Source organism: Corvus kubaryi, unplaced genomic scaffold (genome assembly GCF_017639235.1).
Source record: "Corvus kubaryi isolate FWS band 111438036 unplaced genomic scaffold, C.kubaryi_AGA036_p1.0 37393, whole genome shotgun sequence".
Classification (NCBI taxonomy): domain Eukaryota; kingdom Metazoa; phylum Chordata; class Aves; order Passeriformes; family Corvidae; genus Corvus; species Corvus kubaryi.
Genome location: NW_024581132.1, coordinates 700,463 through 724,036, shown reverse-complemented (window position 1 = coordinate 724,036; position 23,574 = coordinate 700,463). Strand labels below are relative to the sequence as shown.

The window sequence follows — 23,574 nt, the reverse complement described above, 5'->3', positions numbered from 1 at the left end:
ACGCCCTGACCCCGACAGCGACTCCAGGAACCGCTTTTGTCCCGCCCCGGGGACACAAACTCTCGCTTTAATTACGAGCGTCACTAATTAATGGCGCAAGGGCCGGTTCCCCTCACACACACACACCCGCCGCCAGGGGGCGCTGCCCACAGTGCGTGAGGGGTGGGGGGGCGGCCATGACGCAGCGGCGGGAGGGGGGGCCCGTTCCCGCTCCCGGTGTCCGTCCCGGTTCCCGCCAGGCGGAAGCCGCCGCCCTTTTCCCCCTTCCCCTCCCTTTCCCTCCTTTTTCCCCCCTTTTCCCCCACCATTCCCGGGGGGACGCCGCCGTCACGTGACGGGCGCGGGGCACGTGACGCCGCGCGCCGCGAGGCCCCGCCCCCTTCGCGCGCGCACGGCGGCGGCGGCGGCCGAGAGGAGCGGAGGAGGGCGGGGCCGTCGCGTGACGTCACGGCGAGCTTGGCGGGCGTGGCGAGAAGCCAATGAGCGGGCGAGACGCCGCGGCCGCGGCCAATGGCGGCGCGCGGCGGGCGGCGGGCGGGCCCAGGGCCGCGGCGGAGGAGGAGGAGGAGGAGGAGGAGCGCGGCGGGCGGCGGCGGCGTGAGGGGACGCGGCGCCATCGCGGCCCCGGCGGGCGCGGAAGACACTGTGGCGGCGGCGGCGGCGTGTGCGGGCCGCGGGCGCTGAGCGAGCGTGTGCGGGCAAAGCGCCGGGGGCCGCTGCCGCCGCTGCTGCCGCCGCTGCCGCCGTTCTCCTCCTCCTCCCTCAGCCGCCGCCGCCATTTTGTGCGAGTGCCTCGCGCGGGCGCCATGTTTGTAAGGAAGAATTAGGGCCGCCATCTCCGGCCAGCAGCACCTCCCTCCCCCCGTGTGTGTGTCCTCCCGCTCTCCTGTGCCCCGGGGCTGCCGCTCGAGCCGCCGCCGCCGCCACCGCCTCCCCGCAGCGCCCGCGCGGGGCGGCCGGGCCCGGGCGCTGAGTGCCCGTTAGTGTCTCACTAAGTAACCGTGAGTGCAAACCTTCATCATCTCTCCTCACTGAGGGGCCCGGCCCTCCTCCTCCTCCTCACCGAGCCGCCCCCAGCGCGGCCGTGCGCGCCGCCGCCGCCGCCGCCTCCTCCCGCCGCTCCGCACCGCGGGCAGCGGCGGGGCCCTGCCTTCCTCCACCTCCCTCATCCTCCTCCTCCTCACCACACCACAGCCAGGCACAATGGCCTTTGAAAGCCTGTTCTCCAAACCCCCAAACCCAGTTCTTGACCCAAACATGCCCGACTCTGACAGGCAACATGCAGGGGACGAAAGGTCGAGTAACATTCTTCTCTCTCTCCGCTTCTCATAATGGTGGTACTTAGTGGGGTGATGCTGGTAATGATGATGATGATGCTGATGATGATGATGCTCTGTTAATGTGCCTGAGGGGGTTAACGATGTTTTTGGGGGGCAGGTCACCTTCAGGCTGGAGAGGGGTGGTGGTGGTGGGGAATGCAAGGAGGGGAGGGGGGGTGTCACTGCATTAAAAGTGCATTTTTTTAGCAAGGTTTTAATTTTTCCTTTTGGAATGCATGCGTTTTTACATCTTCATTGATTTATTCTGGCTGGGAAGGGGGGCTGTTTGCCATTCTTTCCATAAATTGTACTTTCCAGGGGGTGTCTGTTGAATGTCACCATTGTTCTCTGTCTCAGGCAGGAAAGGGTGCTCCGAGTTGGGCGGGTTTTTTATTTTTGGCTGTTTTTGTTGATACCACAATCTCTCACTAGAGCCATATTTAACGTCATTTTCTTGCCAGATTCCACCTTACACATTTAACTGGATCTTTTTTATGCAGATTAAGGGCTGACTGACGTTATCTTTGCCACCTCTCAATCCCCATGCGCAGAAACCCAGAGTCCTGTTCCTGGTGAAAGGACCTCTGTTCCTCCCTCCCTCCTTCCCTCCCTCCTTTTCTCTCCTGCAGCTGCTGGAAATTCAAATCCTTTCTCCAGGCAGCCCTGGCCTTCCTAACTAGTTCCAAAAATACTGTGCCAGGGTGGCAGTTACCAGTGCTTGAGCCCACATCTACCCTGAGCATTCCTGACACAGCTGCAGGAGTTAAAAACGCCGGGGTATTGGGATCCCCAGAGCTTGGCCTCCCCCCACATAGCTCCACAACCCTTTGTGGTACTTCAGAGGACCGGAAAACACTGGGAAAAAAAACAAATGAACAGACAAAAAAAAAAAAAAAAGGCTTGTGGGTAAATGCAAAACTGTTGCCTCGATGGAGAAAGAGTCCCAAGGTCTGTGGTACAAATTGGGAAGTGGTCCCAAAATGTTCCTGGGATTTAGCGCAAGGCCCAGGGCAGAGCCCAGAGCTGCTGGGGCTTGTTTTCCACTTCCTGGTTGTCCTTGAGAAGTGATCCCTAAAATGGGCCTGGGGTTTAGTGCAAGTTCAAGGCAGAGCCCAGAGCTGCTGGTTCTTGTTTTCCCCTTCCTGCATGTCCTTGGGAAAGGGTGGAAGTTGTGTCATGCTCTGTTTTCCAAGCCGAGTGCACACCAGGAATCCGCTGGGATCTCTGGAGCTGGGGCAGAGCTGTGCTGTGGAGTTCCTGGAATCAGGCTGTGGCTTTTCACTGTTCCAGGGATTGAAAATATCTGGAGTTTTCAAATCCTTGAGGACAAGCCTGAGTGACTCCGGGCTGTGCTGGGAGCAGAGTTTTTCCAGCTTGGAGTTCTCATCCTCTCACCAGCTGTTCCCACCAGTACAACCAGTTGTGACACTGGTAATTGTGACATAGAGCCAATAAGTGCCACCTAACAACCTAATTAGTTTTAATTTGGTGTTGCTTTATAATGTTTTAATTTATGAGGTGAAGAGCAACAATAAACATAACCTGGGAGATCATAATTTGTAATTTTTATAAAACTTTAGCTTCGTAAAATAAATTATTTCCCTTCAAAAAAGGCCCAACTCCCAAGTTTTTGTGTTACATCAGGTTGTGCAAATGTAGGACCAGTAAAACCAGTTCACTGCAGGGAATATCCATACTGGGAACCTCTTGATTCCCAATCAATTTGTGCAGCAGGAATTCTGCTAATAGTTTGGTTTGAGCTGATCAGTTGAATTATAAAGAAACTCCTTAGTAGAAAATAATTAAAAAATCCCTGTCTGGCCACACTTAGAATATTCTAAGTTGGAAGGTTGTTTTACTCCTGGTTTATCCAAAGTCTTTGATTTTATTGGTGTTTGTGAGCAGTAGAAAACAGCAAAAAGCCCTCTCTGTTCACACTTTGAATATTCCAAGTTGGAAGGTTGTTTTAATCCAGTTTTCTCAAGCCTGGAATGTTTTTAATTCTTTAATTAGTTTTAGTTAATTCCTGTTGTTGACATTGTTTTGGTGGTGAAGGGTCTTAGCCTTCTAACACAGGGGTCCTGGAAAGATTTTTCCTGCAAGGATTTAGTGAGGATTTCTTGCTTCTGTGTGGGTAAATCCATGGCAGGGTAAGGAAAAAGTTGGAGGCAAATTTATTTACACACAAATCAGTGCCAGATTTCCCAGAAAATAGCTTGGAATTAATTAACTTTCACTTTTTACTGCTCTCAGCCACCCCTCTGCTTTTATTTGATTTTCCCAGTGAAATTCCTCTATTATTTGGAGTTATTTTCCTTATTAATTCCTAATTTCTATAGCAGCACCTTAGTGTCAAAATTTGGGGGAATTTTAGCCCTCAGGGAATTTTAACCTAAAGTAAAATTATTTTTAAGTGAAATGATGGCGAGTGAAAATTTAAAGGCTTCAATAATGTTTGAAGGCAGAGATTCCCAGAATATTTCCAAAAATGCATCCTGGGTTTGGATCTCGGACTTAAGGAGCTTCCGTAGTAAATCTTCTTTGGGCATAAGGAATTCTATTTTTAAGGATGACCTGAAACAAGGTCAAGGAAGGGGAGCTAAAATCCAGGTTTGAAGGGTAGAAATGAAATTACAATACCAGGATTTGAGGTTTTGGATTTTCCCTTCCCAAATATCTGTGGAACTGCCCAGTGATTTCATCAGGTTGCTTTTCCCTGGAAGACCATTTGGCTTCTGTGCCTTTCCGATCCATTTGGGAGACGCTCTAGGAATGCACTCAGACAGTGGGAATGTTTTCTGGGATTGTTTTCACATATCTTATCGGGCTCCAAGTATCTGGAGGTTGTGGAAGAGGGAGGGAGCTCGGGAAAGGGGGAGCTTCTGCTCTCCCTTCCTGGTGCACAGCTCCAGTTTGGGATTTAAATAGGACTAAAAGCAGCTAAACCAGAAGAGAATTCCTGCCTTGGAACTCCTTGAAAAATAACTTATTTTCCAAGAAATGGTGCATTTTTGACCATTATATTTTTGATCCATATTTGTCTAGTTGTTGGGTTTTTTCTTCTTTTTCCTTTTCCACCCTTTTTTTACATTCTTGAAGCTCAGTGCTTGGAAAATGCCGGGATGCTGTGGAAAGAATTTAGGGATTAGAGGACTTCTGTAATCTTCCCTCTGCCATGCAATCCAAGGGGTTGTGTTACTGAGATTGGTTTACCTGGAAAGTTATTCCAGTCCTGGATGCATCCCAGAAGTGGGAATCCATGAGTGTAATTCCCAGAGGAACTGGGACATGGGAACAGCTTTGTTCCCAAGGAACATTTTCAGTAGGTGTTTTATGGAAGAGGATATTTTAATTGGTCCTTGAGGGAATGAGTTTAACTGATGTTGTCAAAACATAATTGGCTTTTTGGGATAGCTGCAGGTGTTTCAGGAATATTAATGGTCCAGATTTTTTGCATGAATGTAATTCCAAGAAATTCCAGGTCCCAGAGCAGTCGTGTCTTCTCCCTGGCATATCCAACTATCCCAAAAATCACAGCTTGGGGTTGCTTCGGACTTCTTAACTGCTTTTTTCCCAGTAACAGGTGAGCTGGATAATAACACGGAATTTTATTGGTTTCCTGGTTTTCCTCTTCCAGGGAAGATGGAGAGCTGGAAGATGGGGAAATAGATGATGCAGCCTATGAGGATGTGAAGGAACATGGCTCAAAAGGGGAGGATAAACAGAAAAATGAGAAAGGCCACCGGAAATCCCGGAAAAAACGCAAAAAAGAGAAGGAAAAGAAAAAATCCAAAAGGAGAAGACGGGACAAGCATAAGGTTAGGAAAACCCCCAACATTTTGGAAGTGCTGATTTGATTCATGGGTGTCCAGGACAAGAATCCAGGGGACTGGAGAAGGAACTAAAATGGTTTTATTACCATTAAGACTTAAACCCGTCTTAAATGTTCAAAGTTAAGGCCAGGTCATGGAAGCTGAACCTGGGGGATTTGAGAGTTTTTAGGATAGGAGGCACAATGTAAATGTATCACTTTTGTGTTCATTGTATTTATGGAAAGAAGATGATTCCCTCAAAATTCCCAGCTTTTTTGTTCTGTTTTCCAGCATAACTCCCCTTCCAGCGATGACAGTTCCGACTACAGCCACGACTCCGACATGGAGCGCACGGAAAGGCCCCACAAGAAAAGCAGCAGCTCTTCCTACAGGGATTATGATTCCTCCTTCAGTCAGGTGGGAATTTTTGAAGCTCATTCCTGAGGTCTTTATTGAGGTGACATTCCAAAAATACAAATATAAGCAGTGTGGTTTTGGAAGTTTGGCTTGATCCCAGTGCCCGTTCTCCCGGATTTCTGGAAGCACATCCAGTTCTCATTTCCCTGAGGAGATTCCCAAATGTAAAGCAGGATCTGTGGTAGAAGATAAGCCTGATACCAATTTTTCTTCCATCAGGCAACAGGAATTAAGGAATCTTTATTATTAAGGAATCTTCTTATTGCCTGCACTGGATTTAGGCTGGACTCGGAGGAAAGAACTCTTGAAAAGCCACTTTTCAATATCTGAAGTTGATTCTGCTTTTTGGGAGCTCAGTTTTCCTGGATTTTCCCAGCCTGTGAACTAAAACTATTAATTTTTCCTGAATAACTGTTTTTTCCCTGTATTACTGATGTTTTTTTGGGCAAATCTGGTAATAGTAAAACAGCCCCAAAAATGGATCAGTTTGGAGGGGTGGGGTTTGGAAATCCGGAATTGCTTCCTAATGCAGTGCCTTTCCTTACAGCATGGACATGTGTCAGGGAATTACATGAGTTCCCAGAAAATGCAGCATAAAAAAAATGTCAAAAGTAAGGAATATGACGACTACAGTCATTACAGTGATGAAAACTTCGGGAATTACAACGAGGAGGAAAAGGATGAGGATTTTGCTGACCAGCTCAAACAGTACAGACAAGCTAAAGAGACTTCCAGTGGGGATTTGGGACCTCCATTCCCAAAGGAGCCAGTGAAGAAGCAGGGGATGAAAGGGATCCAGAAAGGTAAGGGAAGTTTTGGTGGCATTTTGGGATGAAGACCTGGATGAGGGAAGCAGCCAGGGATGGTTTTCCTGGAATACTTGGGCTGGTTAGAAATAACACTCCCAACAGCAAAAGAGAGGGATTTAATTCATTCCATTTGTCTCTCTTTGATGCCATGAGAGAATCATATTCCCTTAATTTCTGTGATCCTTTAAAGAGGTCATCCCTGTTTTCCAGGCATTTCCCAACGAGGGAACAACTACAACATTGGAAGAGGGCGTGGAATGCAAAAGAAACTGAAGCGCAAAGATCGCGGGAGGGGCAGAGGTGGCAATAAAGGATCCGATGGCTTCCATGAGGTACCTGCAATTCCAGTCCTTATTCCCAATATCTGGATCAGCGGTGCTCCAAGCAGGAGCTGATAAAATGTGGATTTTTTTTTTTTTCCCCAGGATGGCAAACCAGTGAAGAAATGGGTTAATATGAGCCAGGAGTTCATCAACCAGCACACAGTGGAGCACAAGGGCAAACAGATCTGTAAATATTTCCTCGAAGGGAGGTGCATTAAGGTAAATTTAATTCTTTTTTAAATTACTTTTTAGCTGATTTAAAGCAAACTTGGGTGTTGAAACTCAATATTTTGATTTCTGATGTGCTGAGGATTTCTAGATAGAATTATTTATGAAAAACATCCCCTTCTGTTACACATCTGCATTAAATTATATTAAAAATCTATATTTTTATTAATATATTCAATAAAAACATCCTAAACTTACCCTGAGAATGATAATGTATCAAAGACATCAAATCCCATGAGTCTGGAATCTCTAAATAGGCAACAATTCCTGAATATATTAAATTATTTCCTGCTAGTTTGGGAGCTTGGAAGGAATTGCTTTGCGGTGCTAAACTCTAAACAGTGGGCTTGTTAGAAAACAATTTAACCACTGAATGCTTCTCACTTTCATTTGGTTCCTTGGGATTTAGAGGTGGAATTTTCTGTTTCTTTCCCAAATGGTGGAAATAAAAATGAAAATGATTGGAAATGTTGTGTTTCTTGCTGCCTTTAAATCTCTTTGGCTCAGACGAGTATTTGCTGCCACCTTCAGTTGTAGAAGGGACTGAAAGAGCACTTGGCTGTCTTTTCCAGGAAAATCAATCCTAAATAAATACCCAAAACCCCTATCCAGTAAAATAATCCTAAAGAATAACAGAATATATGAAAATAATTCAGTGAAATATTATTTCAGTGCCTTTTTCATGCAAATCCCCAGGTGGAGGCAGAGAACAGGGATTGTTTTCTGTCACCACTCCACATATTCCTTTGAATTCCAACCCAGGAATTTTCTCTATGTCCAGACCTCTTCTATTCACAGTTTTTATTGCTTATAATGGAATGTAATGTTGGTAAAGATGAAAAATTTAAATTCAACTGAGGAGGATGTTCTTCTACTACAGAATGAAATTACTTAGCATTTCAGATGGATAATGGTTTTTCCTTGTTTTTTTTTCAATTTATTTATAGGGAGAACAGTGTAAATTTGATCATGATGCAGAGATTGAAAAGAAAAAGGAAATCTGCAAGTTTTACATCCAGGGTTACTGCACCAAAGGAGAGAACTGCATTTATTTGCACAATATCCTTGAAAAATACTTCTAAGTTTCACTGAAATTTTAATTTCTATTATTTTATTTCTATTTCTTTTGATAGAAATTATTTTTAAAGGTGACAGTTTTCTATGAGACTCTACCACTGACTGTGTAGGTTAATTACAAGATTATTCTTTTTCTCAAACACTTCAGAGGAAAAAATAAATATAAAATTACTGATTTGTAACATTTTCAAAAATAAAATCCCAGGAATTTTAGATGCATTTGTGCACACTTTAAAACCTCTGATCTGTTCCTCTTTGTCATTATTTTGGTGTTTTCCTCTGGAACTGAGACCTTCCCCTTTTTAATCACAATTGGAAAAATTAAATCCAAAGTGCTCAGAAATACAATTTTTAGGAGAATTTTAAATGGAGGTAAGAGGTAAGTTGGTTATTAGTTCCCAAAATTCCTACCATAAAGATGAATTCCTGGTGAAGCATTGAGGGATAGATCCCAGCTGGATTTTATAACCTTCCCAAACTGTTAGGAATCCTTAATGCCTTCCTCACATGAATTCCCCTGCAAGTTCTACCACACAGGAGCAAAGTGTTATCAAGGAGATAAATGCAAATTCTCTCACGCTCCCCTGACTGCGGAAACCAAGGAGCTGCTGGATAAGGTGAGTGATCCGGATACCGGGAATATCGGGATTGCTGCACTCGGAGTGGGGAAGGGATGCAGGAGCATTTCCCATGTGCTCTGGGAAATCCTGAGCTTTGGTTTATGTGAGGTATTTGTGTTGCTCTCCAGCCACTGCCCACCGTGCCTTAACAGAAAAGGGGTGTGAATCCCACACTAAAAACATGAGGAATCTTGGAATAACTCCTTCCACTCCTGTTTGAAGGAAACGGACTGGTGGGAAATTGTTCCTTCCTGAAACAGAGATGGATTTTTCTGGCTGGGATTTGGTGTCCTGCAAAACAACCCCCAAAAATGGGTTTAGAATCCTCTGAGCTGGATGTCAATGTCCAGCAGTATTGTAGCAGGTATCGGGAAAGTTGTTTATTTAAATAGGGAAATGATATTTCAATAAAAGGCACAAGACGAAATCGATCTGGAATACTGGAAAATTGATGGAATGTCTGCCACATGGCTTTGTTCCAGGTTTTGAATAACGAGGAGGAACCCCAAAATGAAGATGAGAAGGAGCTGGAGGAACTCCGGAAGCGGGGCATTGTTCCTCTTCCCAAACCCCCCCCGGGGGTCGGACTCCTGCCAACCCCACCGGAACAATATCCCTTTTCCGAGTCCGACATGGAAAATTACCAAGATCCTTCAGGAGACTATAAGAAAATCCCATCTCTTTTTGAAATCGTCGTGAAGCCCACTGTGGATTTGGCACACAAAATTGGGAAGAAGTAAGTGTTGGAATTCTGGGGAGAACTCTCCTGGATATTTATCATTTAATCTTTAATCATTGTCCCTGTCAGGATTCTGGGATAAGTTAAGGATCTGCCAGATACTTGATACCAGAATTATTCCATGTTTTCCATAGAAAGCAACTTAGGCCTGACCTTCCAGAAGTTGGCTCTTGGTTTGGCATCTCCATCTGCAGATGGAACAGTTCATTCCCTGCTCCAGTCTTTTTGTAGTTGGCTTTTTCTTGGGCAAAACTGATGGAGATGAGCAAATACTGGAAAAAATGTGTTTCTGGCCAAGTTAAGGAATGTGGAATGGATGTAGCTGGAAAATAATGCTCCTTTGGGAATTTTATCCAATGTCAGGTCAAAGAAGAGTGGGAGGGGAGGAGAGGCCCAACTGTTGGTGTTTGTACGTAGGTCCCAAATTTGATTCCTTGATTTTCTTCTGCCTCCAGGCCACCGACCTTCTATAACAGCGCGTCGCCCCCGCGGCCGCCGTTCCAGGGCAACGACCCCCATTCCCAGCACATGTACAATCCAGGCTCAAGTCCAGGGCCAGGTCCCGGCATGTCCCAAGGACACAACGGGCCCCCGATGCACCCCGGTTCTCCTGGGCACCATCCCTGTGGAGGCCCTCCGGGGCCGGGAATGCCGCAGAGCCCCCCCATGCAGGGCGTTCCCCCGGGATACATGGGCCCGCAGAACCAGACTGGAATGCCCATGCAGGGGCAGCAGGGCGGGCCACCCCTCACCCCACCCGGGATGGGAGGATCCTACAATTCCCCCGGAGTGCAGGGACACATGGTGAACATGCCACGGGACAATCACTGTCCCCCGGGGCCGCAGTACCAGCAGATGCCCGGGGAGTACGAGCCCATGCAGAACCCGGCCGACTTCTACGACAACTATTATTCCCACCAAGCTGTCCACAACTTCCAGCCAGCCAATAATTCTGGAGGTAAGGATGTCTGCTGGATGAGTTTTGGATAGAAACTTCCTGGAATATCTTCAGCGTTCCGGCTTTTTCAGCTGATGCTGCTCAGTTTTGTTGTATAAGTCACGTTTTGCTCGAGGTTGAGGTGGGATATTGGGAAGAAATCCTTCCCTGTGAGGGTGAGGAGGCCCTGGCAGAGTTTTCCCAGAGAAGCTGTGGCTGCCCCATCCCTGGAAGTGTCCAAGACCAGGTTGAATGTGGCTTGGAACAACCTGGGATAGTGGAAGGTGTCCCTGCCCATGGCAGGAACTTGGATGGGCTTCAAGCTCCTTTCCAACCCAACCCATTCCATGATTCCATGTTTATAGCTGTCAGCGTTTCTCTAGGATAACTGCTAACTGGAGTTTTGTCCTGTAGATGGAGCATGGCACGGAGAGTTTACGGATCACCAGGCTCACCTCATGGCTCCGGAGTCGCATCCGGGCGGGAGCGAGTCGGACTGCATGGGTGGCCACATGGGCCACAACCAGGGCATCAACGTGCCCGATTTCCTGCCGGCCATGCAGAAGGCCCTGTACGTGAGGCTCAGCCAGAAGCACCAACGCGATGGAGACTCTGCCAGCAGCCAGGGCCAGAGGGCCATGAGCAAAGATGAAGGTGAGCAGGATTTGGTTGGAATTTTCATCGTGCTTTATGGCCATGGTCAGCAAATGCGCTGACGTTGACGCGCATCGTGTCACATTCACCGGTATTGGGAGCGTCCAAGCAGCAGCTCAGTACTGCCACCTCTTCTTGCCAGCTTGTTCTCAGTGTAGGCTCAGTCCATCCTAGCTCCAGTGAGTAATTTTTGGATCTAGTTGCACTTTTAAAAGGTTCTCTGGTTGATAATGACTTCGGAAAATCCCTTGTTGGACCAGAGGGGTTGTTTCTCACAGCCAGGACTGGAAGTGCATCCTAGATCCTGTTGTTTGATTGCACCTCTAGAGCAGTATTTTTCCCTCTCTCATATCCTTTAAAATAAAACTCTTGATTTCTTCCCTTCCTGAATCTTGACCTTTCCTGCAAAGCTGGGGATTTGGATTAAATAAGGCAGCAAATTCATAGTTTACCTGGATTAAAGACCACTGCAAGGGGCCACTTTACTTTTCCTTCTCCCATCAAGACTCAGATTTTAGATATGGTTTTTTAGTAATACTGATAAGGATTGTTTGAAAGCAGGTTATTTTCCCAAATTAATATTGATGAGTACGGAGAGACTCCCAAGCTCTGCTGCATTCCATCTCCACTACCTCCAGGTTTTTTTTTTTGTTCTGGCAGTTCTTTGATTAAATGGATTTTTGTCATTTGAGGTTATGATTTTTATGATTTAATAGCAGATCTTTTCAGTTTGACTTTACTGGGAAGTTCCCTGTTACGGAGTGTTGGATTCTCTAAGGATTATTTGCTGGAATAATCTAAATTTTGTGGCATTTCTTTGATTTTTAGATGACAATGTCAACTGGTATTCCAGTAGTGAGGAGGAGGAGGGGAGCAGTGTTAAATCAATCCTCAAAACCTTAAAGAAACAAAGCGAAAACTTTAGGAATCGGCAACAACATTCCACGGAGCAGCACATGCTTGGCATGCCCACGGATCCGAGGCTGGCCAAAGACAAAGGTGTGGGGCCTCAGGCTGCTGACCCGAGACTCCGGGCCTCTCCCAGGCCCAATCCCAGGAAGCCTTCGGAGTCGGCGTCCCTGGATCCCCGGCTGGCCCGCGATCCCCGGATGCACAAGGTCAGCGAGGGCGGCCATCCCGGCTCCTCCCTGGCCGGGGCCAAGCTGGATTTGCACCACGCCCACGCCGGAGTGAAGGTCAAGCAGAAAGGGCTGGATGACGACGAGGAGGACTCGGAGAGGGAGCTGAGGGAACGAGCGTTCCTCATTCCCTTGGAACCTCTGCCGGGCGTCACGTTACGGGATCCGCGCTCCCAGCTGCGGCAGTTCAGCCACATTAAGATGGATGTGACCCTGATGAAACCCAACTTTGCCAAGCACATCGTGTGGGCCCCTGAGGACTTGCTCCCAATCCCTCTGCCCAAACCCGACCCCGTCTCTTCCATCAATTTACCTCTCCCTCCGCTCATTGCCGACCAGAGACTGAATAAACTGCGGAATTTGAAGAACGATCCGCATCCCAACGCGATGCCAGCCGATCCCCGGCTCGCTGCCAAGGCCAAAAACAGCCTTGCGGGCCGGGGTGGCTACTTGGATCCATCCACAGATTCCCATGCCAGTAGCTCCAGCAAACTGGGGGATCCTCGCTTGCAGAAGAACGTCGATCCCAGACTCCACAGACTGTCGAGTGCAGACACTCACCACGGAGTCGGGAAGGATTCCCACCCTGCCAAGTTTGACCCCCGCCTTGCCAGAGCTGCTGCCAGCTCATCCCAGCCCTCGGAAGCCGCGACTCCGAAATCCGACCCCGATGCTCTGCCTCCGTACGCGCCCAAATTATCGTCCAGCGGCGTTAGGCTGGGAACTCCCGGCTCCATCCTGAGCGGGATCAGTTTGTATGATCCCAGGGATCACAGCTCGTCCTCGGACACGGCTCCGGCCAGTTCGGGAGAGAACGGAGAGAACCAGAAAAAAAGTATTTTGAAAAATTCCAGCAAAAACGAGCCGAGTCTCACGGAAGATGCATCCCAGCAGAAGGCTGCCTCCAACACGGAAAAACCCACGGAAGGATCAGCAGAAGCTGCTTCAGACAAAGCAAACAGCACCAGTAAATCTCAGGCTAAGCACTCCAGCGCTGCTCCTGCCGTCCATAATCTCCCGATCCAGGCTCTGTCGGGGTTAATCCGGCCGCAGTACAGCGACCCCAGGCAGGTGAGGCAGCCCGGACAGGTAACGCAGGCCCCGGAGAGCGATCCCAACGGGGAGTCAGATGATAAATCCTTAAAAGATGTTTTCAAGACTTTCGATCCAACCGCTTCCCCGTTTTGTTAGCAGATGGCTTTGGAGTCTTTTTACCGTTGTGGATATTGCAGTTCTCTGCTGTTTTGTACCTGGGTTACCTCTTTTGGCTTTATTTATTTTTAAATTATAATTCCCACCACTTTTCAGCTGCTAATCTCCGAACCACACGCAGTTCTCCAGTACGCTCGAGTGTTTGCAAAGCTGTGGTATTTTCTAGAAAATCCTTCTTTCCAATTTCAGGGAGACTAATAATTGACCTGTAGAAAGGAAACCAATCCCCCCGGATCGTGTTAGAGCTGAGAAAAGCACTTTCATTGTAAATAAGTCATGGAAAATTCCCAGAGCTGTATATGTGTGAGCTGCCTCTTTCCCAACCACCACTTAAATCCGATTGCCACATTTGTATAGATCCAAGCAATATTATGTACATGAATTCCCGGGAGAGATGCCATTCCAGGACTGCCAAACCCCTGAACTGATGGAAAACCCCACGGAAATGAATTCAAAGGAAAGCGTCGCTCCTCCTTTTCCAATGAGTTGATGTAAGACACGGACAGTTTTTATTCCTGCAGTCAATATTAGTGTAAAAGAGACTATATCACATATTGAGGATGGAAAATGTCATATCTTTTAAAAGTATTTTATTCTATGCTGTACATAGAAGAAATTGTGAAGTACATAACTAGCAAAAGCAACTGTTCAAAGTGGAGAAAACTACGTTGTCTAATACGAGAAAAATAAAAGGTTTTTATTTAATTTTTTTCCACACCTACACGATTGGGATTTAGTGCTCCGAGTTCCATTGTGGTGTTCATGTATTTCAACGTATTTTTGTATTCAGCTGCTTAATTTGTATTGCTTTTTTTGTATGGCTGTAACTGCAGTACTTGTATTCATGGTGTCTCGACGACATTTTTAACAAAACAATTAAAAAGGGTACAGTTAATCCTGGTGATGACTCCGTGTGCGTACGGTGGCAGCTGGGATGAGGGGGACTAAAGCCGGGCTTCTTTGGGATGGTGTGTGGGATTTGAATGTAATCCCCTACCTAGTCCTGAGGTTTCTTGGAGACAGTCACCATTTTCCATCACAGAACATCCTGCATGTCTTGAATTCCCCAGGTTTTGTGTGGGAGAGCACAGGTATCCTCCAAACCTCTTGTCCTGCCTTTGGGGCTGCTTTTTCTCCAGAGGAAACGTGGAGAGCTGCCTTTCCATGAAAACGTGCCGGCTGCTCAATCAACCGTCTGCTTCCCACCCCTTTGGAATGTTTCTCTGCTTTAAGTCTTTTCCTTGGTGGGCCTTTTCTTCTGGGTTTCTGTCTCTTGGCCAAGTATGGTCATGGACCTTTTCCTGTTGTTTGTTGGCCAGGTGGTGCTTCCACTGGGGCAGCAGTGTTTATCCCACATTCTGAGGTTTTGCCTTGCATGGATGAGCCGAGTGAGGGAAGCTGGTGATTCCTGCATGGCAGAGGAGGCATCTTCGAAGGCAATCACGGTTTCAATTTGCCTTCCTGATTTCCCAGAGCATGAATTCTTTTAATTTTATGATTTTTTTTTGAGCAGGAGAAGTAGAGAGTAGACGTGGAACTGGGTTGTAATTTTGAGCTAATCCATTAGTCCTTTATTATTAGTTCATTGTTTGTCTTCTCACTGGTGTGGCTGGTCAAGGTTTTCCTCAAAAAACCAAGCCAGCAGGGAAAAACTGTGTGGAAATATAGGACATGGATACAAAGGCCTGCGAGTCCTCACAGCCTGTTGTCTCCATGTGTAATTCCTTCCTGCCTTCCTGCCTTCCTTCATTCCAGCTGCTTGGCTCCTCCATCCACCCCTGCTGCCTGCTTTATCCATTGCAGATTGCTTCCCAGAGTCTCCGCTGTGCCTGCTGCTGCTTTTCCTCGGAACACAGAGGAGATTCCTTGCTAGCACGCAAGTAATGGAATTCCTGGATGGGGAAGGTGGTAGGGATGCAGGTGGGAACACCAAGGTGGGCTGGAATGGGCTGTAGCCACCATGGCTGCACCATCCACCATGTGGTGTTGGATTGTGTATTCCACAGGGGAGGCTCCTTTCCACCCCTCCTGCAGAGTTCCAGCATGGAGCAGCATCAGACAACTTGTGACCCTGAGGCTGGGAAGGATGGATGTGGAGAGCCAGGATACAGGAGCAGCAGTGCCACCAGTCTGGGATACTCTGGAAGCTGTGAGGTGGGTGATTGTGGGGATTGAATGTTCACTCTGGATAGGAGAGAATCCTAGGGCTGAGTGGGATTTTGGGAAGAAATGATCCTTTTGGGAAGGATCAGGGGCAGCAGGTGAGACAAAATGCTCCCCATTGCTGTATCCCTGGATATGTGAAGGAGGAAAGGTTGGAAGGCTGCAGAAAGCCTGAGCACCTCTGGATCACAGAATCCTGGAATAGTTTGGGTGGGAAGGGACGTTAAACTCATCCCATTCCATGGGCAGGGACACCTCCCACTGGATCAGGATGCTCCGAGCCCCATCCATCCCATCTCACCACCTGGGGGTAAAACACTCACCAGAAGATTCCTGGCCTCCCCATGGAGCCTGTTCCAGGATTTTCCTGCCACGATGAAGAACTCCCAGCATGAATCCTTCACACTGCAAAATACTCCTCTGCTGCCAACGCCATGGGGACAAGGCACCCCTCTCTGGATTTACAGGTGTCTGTCCATAACTGTGTGTCCTTTCCTAGGACTGGGATGCTTTGGGATATTCCTGCTCTGAGAGGGTTGTTCTTGCACCAGAGACATCAGGGTGGGCTCAGCCTTTGCCCCCCGAGTTTTCCGGAGCCCTAATTCATCCCGGTTGGAATTTAAAGCCTCCTTGGCTCTGTGCTGTGTCAGGTTTTTCCTCCACTGCTGGCAGAAAGCAGCAACTTCTTCTTCTTCAGGGTCAACTGAGGCTTGTCCCAAACCCTGTTGGACAAAGGAATTGCTTTAATACCTCCCTGTGCGTCCTAAATTATGGAAAAGTCTGGATGTGCCGATGTGTGCGTGATCCACGTGGCATTGCTACCTCTTAACGCTTCAAAATGCTTCAAATGATTCAGAATGCTTCAAAAGCTTCTTGCAGGAAGAGGGAAGGAAAGGAGGGGGCAGTTGGTTGATAAGCAGGGAATTTTCCAAAGGGAAATTTCCAGGTCATAAACGACTTGGGAATTTAGAGAGTCAAAATTAATTAATTAATGAATCCAGGCTGGCATCAGCAAAGTGAAAAATGGACAAATAGAGGGAGTTTTGAGTTTAATTAAGTACAGGAAGAGCATTGTCACCCTTGGGGCTGATTGTGGGATTCTAAAAAGCCTTCAAAAAGAGATGCTGATCCCAGGAAAAGCAGTAGGATTATAGAGGAGGATGGGATTCAGGTGGGAATGCTGCCTCAGGGAGAGGCTGGTGGTGGTTGCACTCGTTTTCCAGTTGTTGTCAGGAAAAATCTGCTCCCACAGACTTTACAGTCGGATCAGGTGGCTGTTGATGGCAGCTGCATGGGAAACTGGGGAATTTGGCTTTTGGGAATAAAGGGGATAGGCATGGACTAATTCCAAATACAGATGCTCTATGATCCAAAAATTAAGTGGGAAATGGACCAGGTAAAGGTGACTTCAGGGATAGAGTCAATGCCTGGGTGGGCTTTGGAGACGAGACAGAAAGGCACAAAATAAAAACATTCCAGGAGGAATGTTTGCTCCAGCTAGAGTCCCACAGCAGCCAGATCCCAGCTCCCACGGAAGGACCTGGGTGAGGAGCTCCCACAGCGTGGAATTGCTGCCATCAGCCTTCACCCTTCCCTGTGAGGGTGGGGCGGCTCTGGCACAGAGAAGCTGTGGCTGCCCGATCCCTGGAAGCGTTCAAAGCCAGGTTGGATGGGCCTTGGAGCAACCCTTCCCACCCAAATAATTCCGGGACTGATTCCACGATGGACTCACTTTGACACACGCCGCCTCGGCCGCCCTCAGGACGTGCTGGACCGCTCGGATGAGGTTCTGCACGTTGCTCAGCAGCAGCTCAGAGGAGGCCTTGCTTTCCCCAGTCACTGCTTTCACCCTTCAAAGACAGTCCAAAGGATTTTATTGGAAGGACATTGGACATCCCAACAGCGTTGTTATTCCAAACCCAGCTTGTCCCCTGTGTCATTGGAACAGCAAAATCCAGGGAGGGGAGGGAGGGCCCCCAAATTGTTCCTCAACTCTTGGACAGCACCCCCCCTCCCCTAGGACCTCTGGTGACCACCACCCCCATTCCTTGGAGAAGGGATCCCTCTTGGATGACCTTGGGAGAGGCGATCCCAGCTGCTGGCAGCTCACCTGGCTACGATGCCGAGCTGGCTGCTGACGGATTGGGTGTGCTCGGCAGCATGGAGCAGCTCCATGGAGCATCTCCGATCCAGGCAGTGCTTGGCGAGGATGTTCCCAAACTTAACAACCACCTGCCCGTCGGCAGCCATCTGCCTGGCACAGGCAACGAACTGCTCCTTGCTCTGGAACAGGGTAAAAGTCAGTGGGATTGGGGAGAGAAGGAAAAAAAGCTTTTCCTCCAGGACAGGGAGGGTCCAGGAGGCTCAGATACATCCTGAGGAGAGGACAGGATGCCAAGCTCACATCCAACCAGGAGGAAGGAGTTTGGAGTATTGTGCATAAACAGAATTGGTGCCACTCTCCCAGGAGCTGGGTGACACAGGGATTTGGGATGGAGCTGCCATGATCCTAAGGGAAAACAGAAGGGGTGGAACGCTGCCTACCGCAATGGGGCCCTTCCTCCGCAGGAACTGAGCCATGTGGAGCATCCTCGTGGCCATGTCCTGGGTGACCTGGGACACCTTGCTGGGACCACCCTGCCGCGTGTCACAGTTCCCTCTCTCCTGCTTTGCAGGGGAGATGCTGGAAGGGCCATCCCGGTGCTGTCGGGACAATAACGGAGCACATTCCAAGCCTGGAACGTGTGGACGCAGCGATGCCGAGTGGTCTCCTCCACCTGGGTGTTTCTGAAGGAGATGCTGGTGAGTAAAGTTGGTGGGAGAGCTGCCCACTCCCTGCTGGGTCCACTCCACCTTCCCACCAGCCCTTCTCCCTAAATCCAAAGCCCTTGGAGCCACCTTCAAATGGGAATAGGGTGTCCTGCAAGCTGACGGTTTGCAATTAATTCCCAGCGCAATTAGAGCTCTAAAGCACTTTGCTGAGGGACCTGGGTCTGTGCCAAAGCCTTTCCCAGCTCCTGACACCCATGGGAATGGAGTTGCTGGTATTCCCAGAGGGAATGTGTGGAGGTGAGGGAGGGTGCTACAGCCCCCCCGCCTCCGAAATGGCAGACTGGGATGCATGCAGGAGAGCCTGGTCGATCGGATATCCAGGAATCCAGGGCTGCCAGCAACCTGAGCTGCCCGAGTGGCCCAGGGTCAGCCTGCTGACCTCCAGAGGCCCTGCCAGCATCCCTCACATTCCTGCTCCGTGCTGGGAGCAGCAGGAATGACGGACAGCCCTGACCAGCACCCTGCCAGGGAAAAGAGCTCCCGTACCAGCTCACCCGCTTCCCGCACGGCTCCGCTCGCTTCTCCGCTCCTGCGTGGATGAATTCCCGCTGCCTCACTGGGCTCTGGGGCTGGGGAGAGCCCGGCTGTGCCGTTGGGTGATCCCGGGAAGCGCTCCCGCTGCAGGCATTCTGTGAGGCGCCGCAGGATGTCCCTGTCCATTCCCTGGATAAGCCGGAGCTGCGTGACAAGGTAGTGTGCCTTGGCTGACCAGTACCACACCACCGTGTCCAGCCGGGGATCCCCCGTGTCCTGGCAGGGATTCCCAGTGTCCTGGTGGCTCCAGAAGTGCCGCCGGGTGCTTCCCACCACGTCAGCCGTGAGGAGCAGGAGGTGGTCAGCCACAGACAGCAGGTCGGGCTGCGATGGAAGTTGAGCCCCGGCCTCTGGAGCATCCTGGAGGGTGTTCCTGACCCACTGGACATCAGCCATGAGCCGAGTGGCCTTTTCCTCAAAGGCCTCTTTGCTCCTCTCCCTTTCCTCTTGGGAGAGGGTGGACAGGGATGCTCCAACCACATCTTGGATGAGCTGCAGCTGTTCCATGTTGACCCTTTCCATGTGGAGCAACAATGCCTTGGCCCTGAGGGCCACATCCCTGCGCAGGAGCTCAAAGCGGATGGCCAAGCTGGCAGCAGGCAGCGCGGAGAGCAGGAGGGTGTTGGACACATCCAGCAGTGCTTCCATGAGCACCTGGATCTCCTCCCGGAGCGCCAGGATTTCTCTGGCACCGCGGTCTCCAGGGCAGGATAAGTAGGAAAGCCGGGCAGCCTCCTGCAGCCTCAGGGAATTCTCAGCCATGGCAGCCAGAAGGCTCCGTGGGCCAACCTTGTTCCTCACAGCTCTGCTCAGCTCCCTCAGGAACAGGACATCCCTGCCCACAAACTGATCCACGGCATCCAGCAGGACACACATGCCAACGGCCCACCGGACTCCGTGCAGCTCCAGGGTGGCCTTTTCCATCCCACAGGATTCCCTGAAGGACGCTGCCTGCTCCAGGAACACTTTGGTGTTCAGCTGAGCACAGGAGAACTTGTCTTGGAGCTGCAGAAAGCTCTCCCGGACATCGGAGGGACTGGGATTTTCCTTACTGCAGGCCATGCTTGCAATGTCTCCTGCCAGCTGCACTGCACCTCCTAAACCCAGCATGGTCTCATCCAAAGCCTGCTTCCCTCTTGGAAAGTCACCCGACAGGATAAACCCAAGCACTTGCTGGGCCAGACCATTCCAAGAGCCCGCCATGGCTGCCAGGCACTCCCGAGTCTGGCGGATCCTTCCCGAGAGCCTGAGTGCCAGTTGGAGAAGGCTGCCTGGAGCCGGGGGCTGCCTGGGGGCCGTTTCCATGGCCAGGCTGACGATCTGTGAGGTCAGTGCTGTGATATCCCGGTGCTGCTCCAGCACCCGGAGCTGGGGGGGCTCGGCCACGGGCAGCGCCTCCCGTGCTGCTTCCACACAGCCATCGGCGAGCTCCAGCAGGACGGAGCAAGCAGCACGGACAGTGTCCATGTCACCGGCTCGGGATGCTCCCAGGAGAGCTGCGATGACAGGGTATGGATCCAGGTGTGATGGGTGACTTTGGATGCCTCCTTGGAACGCTGCCTCATCCGTACTGGTTCGTATCCCAGTGTAGGATGGGCTGAGCTCCAGCCCCTTTTCCACCTTGGAGCTCCTCACTTGCTCCCGGAGCGGACTGAGGATCTCCGGGTGGTTGGACCCATCCAGCCCGGCTTGGACACGGAGAGCAGAGTCCATCAGGGAGCTCGCTGCCTGGGAAAAGGCATCCCGGCTTTGCAGGCAGGAAAACCTTCCTGGAAGGAGGGCCGTGACTGCTCCCAGCTCCAGGATGGACTTGGCCAATCGCTCCACCCACACCAGCAAACCGTTCCTGAAGATGGGATCCGTGGCCCTGTCCACGTGCCGGGTGGTGGCTCCAAGCACCCAGCGGGCCCAGCCTGTGAGGCGAGCAGCGTGCCAGGAGAATCCCTCGGGATCCCGGCATTCCAGCGCCGCTGCGCACCATTCCCTGTGCTTGGCCAGCTCCAGGATGGATAACTCAAGGAATTCCCCCATGCTGACAGTCTCCTCAAAGCAGCACAGGAGGCGGTCGGTGGCTCTGGCCCAGGCACAGCGCAGGGCCTGGAGCTGCTCCATGGCATTCCCGCTTGTTTCCATGAGCAGGGAAGGGAGGCTGGCCAGGAGGCTCCGCAGGTGCTCCACGCCCTCCCAGATTTCCCTGGCAGTTTGGGCCTTGGCGCACCTGGCCAGGACCAGATTGGCCGCTCGGAGCATCCGCTGGGCCTGGGCAAAGAAGGCAGCAATGAGGGGCTGGAGCTTCCTTAAAATCCCTCCTGGTCCTGCTGGAAAACATCCAGAACCAGCAAGGCTAAGGGCACCTTCAACCAGCTGCCTCAGCGGCTCCTTCTCCTGGAAGAATCCATCCAGGATTTGGCACAGCGTGGCCCTGAGCACTGCCCGCTCCAGGTTTTCCAGCTCGGCCCTCAGGCTGTGACATTCCCGCTCCAGTCCGTGTTCTCCCTGGATCGGTCCTGGCTGTTCCTCCCTCTGGCTCATGTGGCTGCAGATGCTCCTCCTCAGCTGCAGCAGGACCCAGCAGCATTCCACCAGCTCCAGCTGCAGATCCAGCCTGGCTGACTCTGCCAGCAGCATTCCATGGAGGATGACCGCTTCCAGGTGGGAGCTGAACCCGCCCTCAGAGAGGCGCAGGGGGTCGGGGTGGGAGAGGAGAGCCTGGAGCCTGCTCACGTGCCGGGAGAAGATCCCGCTCCTGTCCCGTGGCTCCATGAGCAGGGAGAGGAGCTCCCCGATGGTCCTCTCCGTCAGCTGGAAAACAGAATCTTGGGAGAGGTCAGCTTGGCAATCCCTGGAATGTGTCAGGGCGCTGTGCTTGGCTGTGCGGATGAGGGGGACACATTTGTGGAGCAGCTGCAGGGTCTGTGCCAGGCTCTTCCAGCCAGGACAGTCTCCGAGTTCCTGGAGGCGCTCGGCTGCCAGGCCGCTGAGCAGGAGCACGGCCTCGGAAAAGGCCTGGAATGCCGCCAGCAGCCCTGGAGCGTCCCGGGCATCCCGCAGCACTCTCAGGCATTCCAGGAGCCAGCTGGCAGCCCCAGTTATCCTCCTCATCCCTGCAGCCTCTTCCAGCTGAAGGATCTAACCGGGAAACAAGGCAGAAAAGGTCAGGAATTCCCATTCCCGTTTCATCCCTGGAGGGGGGAGGAGGGGGTGTGGTTTGCTCCATGGATCTGCTGGAGCTTCCCCCCCGGGCTCGTGTCCCTTCCCAGTGTCCCCCTCACCTTTGCTGTCTCCACCAGGACCCTCCTGGTGGCCGCTGCCAGGTGCTCCCGGTGCCGAGGGCTGTCGGGATGCTCCTGGAGCTGGAATGCTGCCAGCACCACGTCCCTCCCAGCCTGGACCAGGGATTCACCCACGGGACACACCTCCGTGCTCCCTTCCTGGCCGGAATCCTCGGACAGCCTGGAATGGAAGAACTGGGCTCAGCGCTCCTCTCTATTCCCCACTGCCACCTCTCCAGGAGGATGCAGGCTCCCTGCCACATTCTCCATCTCCTCCCAGCCCCCAGATCCAGCCGGGAGACTCCCAGCCACCTCACCTCCTTGCCAGAGCAGCGAGATCTTCCATGGCTTTGGCTAATTCTTCCGCCTTTTCCCCCAGATTGGGAAAGGCCGGACAAATCCCATCTTCCCGTTCCAGGGCGAGGAGGAGGTGGCAGAGCTCCACAGCCATGGGGCAGAGAATTCCCTGGATGGCCTTGTTTTCTGTCGGAAGCCCCAGCTCAGAGAGAGGAAAAGGCTCCATGTTGTCCTGCCTGGAAAAGGAGGAAACTCCTGGGGTTAATTGGGATCCAGTGTGGAACAGTTCCCGGTTTTCCCAGCGAGCTTGGATGGGGATGGCAGCTCCCGGCTTGGGAAATGCTCCCGGCTTTAGTTTCTCCCAGCCCTGAAACCGGGTCACTCACCTGGAATTCCTGCGACACCGCAGCCGGGATTTCCTTTCCCGGGGGATCGCAGGGTCTTCCCGGCACTGCGGAGCCGGCATTCCCTCCCAGGGAAGGATCCGGGACGGCGGAGCCGGGGGGATCGCGGGGTGTCCCTTCCCCGGTTCCCGCCGTTGCCGGGACGCCGTGCGGGACCTTCCCGCGGGAGCGACGCCGGGATGCGCCAGCGTCGCCATGGAGACAGCGGTCGCGGGGAAGTGACGTCAGCGCCGCGCGCCCGCCGCGGAGCACGCCGGGAGTTGTAGTCCGGCGGGTTGTTCAGGATTCCGGAGTTCCCTCGGCCCGGGTGCGCAGGGGAGGGATCAGGCAGGAATATCCCAGTTTTACCCGCACAGGGGCTCCCTCCTTCCAGGGGCGTTTCGGAACAACTCAAATGTGCGCTCAGGTAACGGGGGCAGGACACAGGTGTCCCTTCTTCTGACTGTCCTTAGTGTGGAATATTCCCAGGAAAGTGTAGCCCACCTCCCGGGAGTCTGAGCTTCAGCTCTCCTGCCTTACAGGTGAGGTCATTCCCAGGAAACTCGGGGAGTAACATAAATAACCTTCGGGATAAGGATTGACCTGACCCAGATCCCAGCGGCAGCACTAAGCTGGGATCGCGCTCCCGTTCCCTCGCAATCAAGCACAGCCGTCTCTTGGGGAAGCTCCTGACGGAATCCCCCTTTGGGAATAACCCAAGGGCCGCGGCTGCGCGGGTCGCACCCGCCGGCAGGAGCCGCTCATCCCCGATCCCCGCCGGATCCCGCATCCCGCATCCTGCGCGCG

At 51.5% G+C, this 23,574-nt stretch overlaps 2 protein-coding genes across 2 annotated transcripts; one reads left to right on the top strand and one right to left on the bottom strand.

The window, feature by feature from the left end:
• The first annotated feature begins 661 nt into the window (after window positions 1-661).
• On the top strand, window positions 662-14,186 carry ZC3H6 (zinc finger CCCH-type containing 6). The gene is made up of 12 exons (XM_042038875.1): window positions 662-1,295; window positions 4,957-5,137; window positions 5,423-5,548; window positions 6,096-6,351; window positions 6,568-6,689; window positions 6,783-6,899; window positions 7,856-7,967; window positions 8,493-8,602; window positions 9,088-9,341; window positions 9,800-10,302; window positions 10,696-10,935; window positions 11,764-14,186. The coding sequence occupies exons 1-12, from the start codon at window positions 1,204-1,206 to the stop codon at window positions 13,263-13,265; spliced, it is 3,615 nt and encodes a 1,204-aa protein (XP_041894809.1). The 5' UTR covers window positions 662-1,203; the 3' UTR covers window positions 13,266-14,186.
• On the bottom strand, window positions 14,106-23,545 carry LOC121669647. Its single transcript, XM_042038874.1, has 8 exons — window positions 22,771-23,545; window positions 22,405-22,620; window positions 22,088-22,268; window positions 18,768-21,944; window positions 17,994-18,236; window positions 17,560-17,732; window positions 17,182-17,299; window positions 14,106-16,171 (listed from the first exon to the last, which is right to left on the bottom strand). Exons 1-8 carry the CDS (start codon window positions 22,983-22,985, stop codon window positions 15,911-15,913), a joined length of 4,584 nt encoding a protein of 1,527 aa, XP_041894808.1. The 5' UTR covers window positions 22,986-23,545; the 3' UTR covers window positions 14,106-15,910.
• Window positions 23,546-23,574: the final 29 nt, after the last annotated feature.